This window comes from Haliotis rufescens, unplaced genomic scaffold (assembly GCF_023055435.1).
Source record: "Haliotis rufescens isolate VD_foot unplaced genomic scaffold, xgHalRufe1.0.p SCAF_27, whole genome shotgun sequence".
Taxonomy (NCBI): Eukaryota; Metazoa; Mollusca; class Gastropoda; order Lepetellida; family Haliotidae; genus Haliotis; species Haliotis rufescens.
Window position 1 is genome coordinate 3321206 of NW_025963968.1, and position 10568 is coordinate 3331773.

Consider the following 10568-nt stretch of genomic DNA (forward strand, 5'->3'; position numbering starts at 1 on the left):
TTTTCTTCTTCGCTCAATGAGGTCAACAAGAGAGTCAGCTGGAAACTGTGAATATCACTGATAATGTCAAGGCCACTCCGTTTTGTACTTCTACAGACAGATTGCAGTGATAAAAGTACATTCACAGAAAACTCATCGTGCATTTCATGTTAGGAAATATTCACAGTGCTTTCAGTCACATCTTTTGTTTTTTATCGTTTCAGAAAGTGAAGTGCCTTTTTCAAGGAGACTGTGCCATTGATGTGAGGACAAGACGGTTCTGTCCATACTGTCGATTAAAAAAGTGCTTTGACATAGGAATGAAGAGTGACATGATATTAGGTAAGGAAGACACTTGGTGGGACTGGTATGATTATGGAAAGAAATGATCAGACAAAGAAATTGGCGAAATAAAAGTCAAAGAAAATATCAATCCCTGGCAGAGTTATCACAAAAACAGATTCTTAGGAATAGACAGCGAAAACACTCGACGCATCATTAAATGTTCACATCAAAGACCTGTGAAGGTCTGGGGTAGAATTGGTCTTCAGCAACCCATGCTTGCTGTAAAAGGCGACTGTGCTTGTCGTAAAAGGCAACTAACGGGTGGTCAGGCTCACGAAATTGGTTGAAGCATGTCATCGTATCCCAATTGCATGGATCGATGCTCATGATTTCAATCACTGGATTGTCTGGTCCAGACTCAATTATTTACAGACTGTCATATGGCTAGAATATTGCTGAGTGCGGCGTTAAACAAACAAACAAACAAACAAACACATCAAAGACCAATATCTGCACTCGAAGAGTTCTTGCAGCATGTTACACAAATGTCATGTTCTTGGGAATTCGTACCCCTCCTCTGTGTAGTGGAGGGAAATGTGTGTGCACATATTTGTAATTGAAAAATAATATTCTTCTGACTGAAACGCTAGACAAGAAACATGGAAGTATTCCAAGCCTATATCTCGTGTTGCATCATGGTTAAACTGCGGGCGATATTCTTTATGGCATCATAAACACAGAAACCATTTCGCATAAAAACCACGAAAGATCAATTTCATGTACATTCTTTAAAGTTCAAAGGTTCCATGTAGGATATAAACATGATAATATGAGGCAACTTCATTAAAGTTTTGTTGATTGTTACAATGTTGCCAACGATGTTGAGAAACGTGAGGCTATTGATTCTAGCATGGAGAACAAAGATGCCTGGTGAGAAGATTGTGAAACAATTACTGCAACACGGGGAAGAAGGTCAAGTTGACACAGCTATTGCTGGCTTACATTTAGAAAGATATAACTGCACAGTATCGGACTGACCTACTTGTCATGTTTAGGAAGATTGTGACAGTATGTGCACATGATAAGAACCTAGGGTGATCACGTGACCTGGCGGACTATAGCCGAAGTGGCAAACATTACTGTTTTCATGTCCCAGTTGTCATAATGAATATATTGTCATTTGTTAGAATATGTGTCTGTCTGTCTGACTGTCTGCCCGCATGTCTGTCTCTCTGCACGCCCTTTTGTCGGTCCACCCACCCTTCCATCTGTCTGCCTCTCTCCCTTGCTGTCTGTCTGTCCATCCGCACACCTGTCTGTCTCCTGCCTCCCTGCCTGCACGCACGTTTGTCTCTCTGACTGCCTGCCTGTCCGTCTGTCCCTCTGACTGTCTCCCTCCACGTCTGTCTGTCTGTCTGTCTGTCTGTAAGGTTTTACAATGTTTACCTTTTCTTTAGTTTAATTTGGCTCTTAATTTCCACCATGGCTTTAAACACATGTAATATTCAACATGTAAATGTTATCAAATTTAGCTTCATCCTTTGAGTTTACCAAGAAGGTCGTTGTGACCTGCAATTACTGTGCTTATACCATCAGGTTAAATCAATATAACTGATGATACATGTGTGTGTCATTACAAGGTGTATCAATCATTCCTGTGTGTCATTTCAGTAAATAATGGTCATACATGTGTCATGACAATGTTCATATTGGCCAATTATTTATGTCATAATGGTGTATATCAATCAGACATGCAGTCAATGCCAAAACAGTTCACTACCGGCCCGAAGTTGGCTGTCACGCTCATCATGCCAGATTCAGTTCCCCACATGGGGACAACAAACCCATTTCTGAAAACAGCATAAAATCATACTCACTCACTCACTCAATCAACTCCGCACTCAGCAATAATCCAGCTATATGACGGCGGTCTGGTAGTAATCGAGTCTGGACCAGACAATCTGGTGATTGACAACATGACGATTGATCCACGCAATTGGAATCGATGACATGCATTGACCACGTCAGCGAGCCTGACCACCCAATCCACCACCTCTTACGACAGGCATAGTCGCCTTTTATCTCAAGCACAGCTTTCTGAAGACCTATTCTACCCCAGATCTTCACGGGCCTCCCTGCTTTGAAAAGGTTTTGGTAAAGATGCCAGTTTCGAAGGCATAGGTGGCCCTTTTGTTTAAGCCGCCGCAATTAGATATGCTGTGTTGCGTCCCTTGAGCACGCCTGAAACCTATGATTGTTGGTTCGAATCCCGGTTCGCCCCGATTATGTATCTAGGTTTGTCGGCACCATACCCGTGCTCGTGGGTTTCACCGAAGTGGTAAACATCTAAGACCTGCATCACTTGGGGCTTTCCTCCCACATTAAGCTTACACGCCGTGATATAACTTGAATACTGTTAAAAGGGGCATAAAACACAACTCACTCACTCACTCACTCACTCACTCACTCACTCACTCGAAGGCATGGTAGCATCTACAGGCATGGAACTTTAAGGTTATATACTTAAGAATATATCGTACAATGGTCTTATTCCACACGGACCTGAAGAATTTGTTTGGCATGTGCAGGGAGATGGTCAAAGATCAAGGTCAAGGTCATGAAATAGAAAAATCCCAATCAAAAATTCTCAAAACATATTTGTGCATGTCATTAAACTTGGTATTTACCTATTCAAGAATGGGACACTGTTTAGAGGTTTGGGGCACAATAAGACAAAGGTCAAGATCAACATTCAGCTTATTGTAAGACATACTTGTAACATTGTCAGTTTCTGAGACATGGTCAAGTCTCTACAGGCGTTACACTTTATGTTTTCATGTATCTGTACAAAACCTACCACATCTTATCCTGAGACTTGGATAATTGTTGGATCTTAAGTTGTCTTGATTAAGGTCAAGGTCTGGAAGTAATGTATTTGGACTGTGAGTATCTGGTGGTACATTTACACTTTACCTTAAGCCCTCAGGTAAAGGACACCGCCTCTGTGGTCTAGTGGTAGAGCGTCTGCCCGGAGAGCGGAAGGTCCGGGATTCGATCATACCAAAAGACGTAAAAAGATGGTACTTGTTGTTACCCTGTCTGGCACTCGGCATTAAGGGGCTAAAACAAGGACTGGTCAGCTCGGAGTCAGTATACTGTGTCTGAGTAGGGTATTCATGTTAAACTGCGGCATAGTATCCCAGTGGGGTAGCACTATAAATCGGTATCAGTCCAGACTAGTACAAGAGCACGCACACACGCCACTATATACCGTAATCGACGTAATAAGCGCCCCGCTCTAATAAGCGCCCATGGCGACATTTGCTAAGATATAGGCTACTGAACAATCCCAATTAGCACCCCTTCCGATTGATGAATGTACACAAGACTTATTTATTCGCGTATAATACGCACTTGTGTGTTATATGCACCCTTAATTATGGGCATTTAATTTTGAAAAATATATCTATCGTACAAAAATTTTTTCAGGCTGACAGCATTAACAACGAAATTTATCTCTTAACTCTTTTTTTTTTTTTACCAAAATAATATTCTAATGAGAGCCCCCTATTTCTTATTTTGAGAGCGCCCTGGGCGCAAATTACGTCGAATACGGTATGTCATGGCCATGGATTCAACGTAAAACCTTTCATCTCGCCTCACCTCAGGTAAAGGTGGTGATAGGGCTCCTTGTCCTTTTGTAAGTAAATGCAAACACCTCTAATGTTAAGTATGTTGTGTTTAACAGATGACAAAGAGAGGAAGGCTCGGATGGAGAAAGTGGCAGAAAACAGAATAAAACGGCAGGTAACGCAACAACACACAATAGTAAAGGACGAGCCGATTGATCCAGACTTTGAAGCCAGCGCTGTTGGGTCTTCAAACATCTACTCCCCACCCACACCTTCTATGGAGGGTCCTTCAAGTTCAGACATTCCATGCTCAAAGAGTGAATACATTACCTTTGATAAAATTAATGTTCCCGTGGACAGTTCCGATCTTCCTTCCGATGAAACTATGTATAGGCAGCTCAGTGAGAATGAACAGACCCTTGTGACTGAGGTGGGAATTGCCTACCAGACCACTGTTGGGAGCATGCACAACAGCAGTGCAGCATTGCAGGAAGATAATTATCACTCTGTCAATGACCTCATCAACCATTCAGAAGTCGCAGTCCGACGTCTCATCAAGTTCGTAAAACGTTTGGAAGATTTTCGACGCCTTAGCCAGGAGGACCAAATATCCTCGTTGAAAGGTGCAGTACTCAGTACACTCCTTCTGCGATCAGCATCATTTTACATTGTTGAAAGGGATTCATGGCTGACTACAAAAGGAGAAGTGTCTACAGTGATACTGAAAAAAGCGACAGGCTTTGTCGAATTGCATGACTCTCACATAAAATACTGTCGTGCTCTTAAAACGATCATGAAGAATGACTTTTCTTTGTTTGGACTGGCGCTAATTATCGTTATTTTCAATCCTGATGGTCCGAATGTAAAAGATCATCAGCTTCTTTCCGATATTCAGGACAAGTATCTGGTGCTGCTGAAGCACTATCTGGAGTCTGTGTTTTCGTTCACATACGCTAAAGAGTACCTCGTGGCTATTACCCAGAAACTGAATGAGCTCAAGGGAATAAGTGATGGGCATGCCAAAGTCCTCCTGCAGGTGAATCCTCTGGAAATAGAACCACTTATGTTGGAGGTGCTCAACCTTAAGTGAGCGGAAGGACGAATAGAGCAATCTTGCCAAGATTCCGCGTCAACTGTCTAGATGCACTAGGGTGGGATCTGTTCATTTCATCCTTCAAGGAATAAGGTTATGGAGTCATCAGTGTTGTTGTAAACCAGACCCTAATCCATGGAAATACTCTTGAACCTGACTCAGTTGAGGTTCTCTCTCGGGGGAACCTCTTGTCATATGTGCCACAGGATTTACAATTCACAAACACAGATTCTTCCTGAAGTGAGTGTCGATGGAATTGTGGTTAACCAGATGTGGATGAACTGTGCATACCCCGTGTCGTCAGTTGTGACTGTCAGCTGTGTATATGATCATTCGTGACCAACTCGTGTTATTCCGGGACAAGCCGAATAGCGACTCGTGCCCCTCACGTAGCCATCTTTGCGACTGGGTTCCGTCTAAGCGCAAACGGGCATATGTAAAAGAATTGTCAACTCGTCACGTAATGATTCTCGTATAGTTCCCCCATGTATCATATATATTCCAGATGCCATTGAAGACACATTGGGACTTACATTATTATACAGATTGGTTGAACACATTTAAATGTAGCTTGGGTGTATTTTTAAATGCAAGGCATGTAAAATCAAACATTACTCCTGAGGGATTCTTTGGCGGAAGTAATTGAAGTCATACTCGCAATCTGATTGGTTTGTCGTATTTTCACAAATAACACTCATCGATAGGGGGACGAGTCTTCTTGCAGGTTACGGAAAGGGGCGAGTGGTGACGAATGTGTATATGATCTGTGAGCATCAGAAGTGAGCATCAGCTGTGTCAAGGTTATAATCATCTTGGAATGTGTTAAAACTCACCAGAAGAAAGAGTTGTTAATACATCACGCAGATTAGTTCTGAATAACTTGAGGATTTTTGGATGTTCACCCTGACTTTTTGCAGGAGAATAATCAGTGCAAATTTCTTTTGGAAAATATTATTGACATTTTATGGAGTTACAGACTTTCGATACTTTCATGATGAGAATCACACACCGGGGTCATATGTCAATTGTTTATAATCAGTGTTTGAACTCTTGACGTGTGATCACTGCATGTTGATGTACTGACATTGTTGGATTTTGTGTTTTACGAGAGAATATTTTTGCAGTCAGATGGTCATGGCTGAAGAAGTAGTTGAAGTATGAGTGGCAAAACTTGTTGTGGATCTGTGATGAAGAGAGGTGCCTTAATCCTCACCAGGGGCTGTTATTATTTAATCTTAGTCTTGTTTTGTTGTTTCTGTGTGAATGTTGACTCTCAGTGGTCTTTGTTGCTCTGTGGTAAGAAGCAAATGATATACTACTCAAAAGAAATTAAAGAACACTTTTGGCCGGTTAACTATAGTAATATGTAAGAATCAGGTGTTATTTAACTTCATTTGAGTAATTTATGTCACAAGAATCATTGTCAAATCTTAATTGTAGATTTGATTTTCATGTGGACGTTTAACTGAACGCTCCTTTCAATTCTACACTGGGTACAGTGTGTAAAACACAGTTATGATGTCCCTTGATTTTACTCAAATATTGCTAAAGGCATTGTGATGCCACACTCAGCCACAGGTTAAAAACTGCTGATTATTGAGCTCTGATTTATTTAAGGCTAAGAATATCTAGTCTCCTATCTGCCCCTACCTGCCTAAGGTACTTACTAGGGCTGGGACGAGTCCAAATTTACTACCCTGGTACCTACCCCCCATTTTCCAACCCTACCCAGGTACCCGCTGTAGGTCTCAAGAGACAGGTACAAACTGTCTGAATGGGAAAAGTTTGACCATAATCCTATTAAAATGTATTTAGGTACACATATAAAAGGATTTGGTCATGCATACACTGAAGTTGACTGAAATTTTATCTTTATTCAAACATATGAGTCAGAAGGAATGGGTGCATAGTCAGAAAGAAATGTGAACATTAGTGACTTGTAGTGTAACGATAGAGTTTTTAATATATTTTTGGTCATTAAACAATATATCATGTGACTAACCACGGGTCCAGGTAGTCCTGTGGGTACCCGGGTCCTCCTCAGTACCCACCCGACCCGGGTACCTGAGTTACCCGTCCCAGCACTAGTACCTACCATGTGTTGATATTATGTGGGCCTGGATTGCTTTGAAAAACAGCCTCACAAAAAGTGCAAGAAAAACATACTTTTTTCTCAGGTCCATTCACAGGATGTTCTCATAAATGATGTGTTTGGGGTATAAAATATTTTGTCTCAAACAACAGAGGGAGCTGATTATCTGAGACTTCATTGTTGTCACCAGGGTGCTCTTTGTCTCGGCTAGACTTTTGGTTATTTTTTGTTTTATGAATCTTTATTTCAGAAATACATATCAGTACATGCATTAGGTGGTAACAATATTTTTCAGATTTAGATAAAAAAAAAAAAATTAATAGTTCTGTGACCATTTTGCCATGTGAACAGTGAAAGTTGAGGTTGTCTCGTTGGTGTAACTTACTGTAAGACTTCCTGTATTCCTCCCAAAAGCACACACGGAATTTTGCATTTGGCAGATTAAAATAATATAGTGATTTTTATTTTTCATTTCATTCATAGTTTTTCATGTTGTATTCTTGTCCCCCATTTGTTTATGTTAGGGTTTACAGAATCAGCATACCAATCACAGAAAAGTCCCGACACTGTCAACATGTCAACATAATCTAGACAGACATCACTTCAGGCTCCCACAGTTAGCTGACACGCCATGATATAACTGGAATAATGTTTCTTATTGGCTTTAAACCCAACTCACTCGCTTACTTTAAATGCATGTTTTCAGGGTGTGCGCTCCATGTAACATGAATTCTGTAAATCGTGAAATTAATACTGGCATAAGAGTAATGCGAAAAATGTGAGAGCCCTTGCGCCCATTATATATGTGCTGCATTTTTATCGGGACATATTGGAGTATGTTGGAGTATGTTGTCATACCAGTTTCACTGTACATGGTAAGAAACAGGACATATAACAAATCTCACAATAAACAATGACACTGACCGTTAGATTTAGACAGTGCTCCTCGCCAATTTCTATGTCTAAGGGATTCAGTTTGTTTACACAAGTTGCTCAAGCCGTTATGACAAGTGTATATGACCATATATATGCTATAAAATACTGTTTCCATGTTCGTTAAGTTACTGAGGGGCACGGGCGACCCTGTTGTCTAAGGTGTGGCAATTCGCTGTGCAGAGTTGTGTCCCTTTGGCACACCCGAAACCTGTGATTGTTGGATCGAATCCAAGTTCACCCTGATTATGTTTCTTGGTTTGTCAGCCCAGTACCTGTGCTTGTGGGTTTCACAACAGTGGTAAATGTCTGAGACCTTCATCACGACATGCTTTCCTCCCTCAGGAAGCTGACACGCCGTGATATAACTGGAGTACTGTACAGCGTTAAACCCAACTCACTCTCACTCACTCACTCATTAAGTTACAGACTCTTGTCATAAGTAATGGAGGATAGAAAGGCTTCTATCACATGAACAAATCAATAGGCAATCTTCCGTCTACTTTGTTTTCAACGTAAGAAAAAGAATAATTTCGTTCTCTCAATTAAATTTAAATCTCTTCGATAACTTAGTATTTCTTCAGAAATGTTCTCATACTACTCAACACTTGCTAGGACCATAATTGTCTTTAGTCAGGGATGTGGCCCTTAGCAACTGTTGAGTTGTATTTTTGTTTAATAACATAACTGGCAGGTGCTTCTTCAAGGATGGTTGTGATATTCATGTTTGCTTGGTAACAAGGTATGCTGCATGCATTACAGCTTCCCTTGTTTAAAGCAAATCATAGTTTTGCCATAACAGGTTTCAATTGATCAAAAAACATAAAACATCTCTTGAAAACATTAGTCTGTGTCCCTGTCCTGTGTGTTGTCGTTTGTAAATCCGCTGCCTGATGAAACTACTGTGAGTCCATGTATTTTACTATACCTTTACAGTTTGAATCAGGGAACATGATGTACAATCAAAGTACCACGACTGCCTTCAATTAACAGTACCTAAAGATGTTACATCTGTCAGATTGTAAATCTGTCCATATTTCTTGCAAATGCCTGACAAGATAAATTCCTGTTTTATCAGTTTTTTTTGTCAAAATGTAAAGCCAGAGAGGCAAGAGAAAATTGGAGTTGAAGTCAATTTCCTTTTTCAAACTAATTGAGGCTAATCCGTAACTCGAGAAGTGGTTGGTGTGGCCTGGAAAAGTGATTTGGATAATGTTCGTGTTGCTAGGTTGGATTTAAAATCAGATAGTGGATGCCATTCTGCAGATTGAGACTTTGAGAAGCAAGAGTAGCTGAATTTTAGAAATCAATATCAACAACCTCTAGGTGAGTGTCTTCATCATGTCGCTAGTACAAGGGGCCATTTTCACAGAGTAACCTTTGCACTCCAGTTATAGGGGCAGTCGGGTAGCCTAGTGGTTAAAGCGTTCACTCATCACGCCAAAGGCCTGGGTTCTATTCCCAACATAGGTACAATGTGTGATGCCCATTTCTGGTGTCCCCCCGCTGTGATATTGCTGGAATATTGCTAAAAGCAGCGTAAAACCATACTCACTCACTCACTCCAGTTGTAGTAAATCTATGAGGACATATGAGAGTTACAATAACCATTGGTCTATAATTATTTTGACGACTGAAGCCAGTTAAAGTTAATAACATGGCATCTGAATTAAGGCAGTACTGCTTGTGCCTTGAGCATGTTGAGTGTGATAGAATAATAAGGAAAAATTGTAGGAGAGTGTATATGCACATCCATGTGTACGGGTAGTTATAGAGATTATTGTCTTTTGACTGGCAATTTACTAATTGATATTCTGGGAATTGTTTGCCTTTCATTGTGCAAAAATAAAGATGTCCTGAAAAAGCATAAATCTAAAGATTGATTCTTTTCCATGAAAATGTTGTGTTTCTTGGATCAGGGACATTAAACAGGAATTGTTTGATAGGCATTTCTTAGAAGGATGACATAGTGGACACAATTTAGGGATAACATCTTCTTTGATTACTGTAAAGCCTTTAAAGTAGTTAAAAAACTTGTTATCCATAAATTGTGTACTTTAGACATGCTCTGCCAATAATCCATGCATCCACCCACACCTTGACTATTACATTGTCTGTCCATAATCCCCCTAGTAATACAAATTTGTTTCCAAAAGTCTAATTACATTAACTAACATTGACTCTTCTTTGCAATATGTCTCTCTATGAATATATATAAATTTTAATTATGACTAGCTTGGTCTAAATGTAAGCAGGTTCTGCAGAACCACTACTAGGGCTGGGACGATACACCAACTGTGCGATCAGATACGTATCACGATACCTTACTCACGATCCGATATGTATCACGATACTTGCATGTGCTCTTATCTGTGGTGTGTAAACCTTCAGGGTCTTATTATAAACTACAAATTAGAGAAACCTTATTGTGACCAATCCTTGAGCTTGGTGGCTCGACCTTGTTGTTCAGGTGACGTAATTCCCGGTGAAGAAGTCTTGGCTGTGCACATATTTGCTGATAATAATTCCGCCTCATATTTCAATTACGGATTCT

General features: G+C 40.4%; 1 protein-coding gene across 1 annotated transcript in view; it reads left to right on the forward strand.

Moving 5' to 3' along the window:
- LOC124139390 (nuclear hormone receptor HR96-like) overlaps positions 1–6948 on the forward strand; it is a 42272-nt gene extending 35324 nt beyond the window's left edge. Inside the window, exons 3-4 of the mRNA XM_046506424.2 lie at positions 204–321; positions 4013–6948. Coding sequence (XP_046362380.1) covers positions 204–321; positions 4013–4986 — 1092 coding nt within the window. The 3' untranslated portion in view covers positions 4987–6948. The remainder of the gene's footprint in view (positions 1–203; positions 322–4012) is intronic.
- The last annotated feature ends 3620 nt before the right edge of the window (positions 6949–10568 follow it).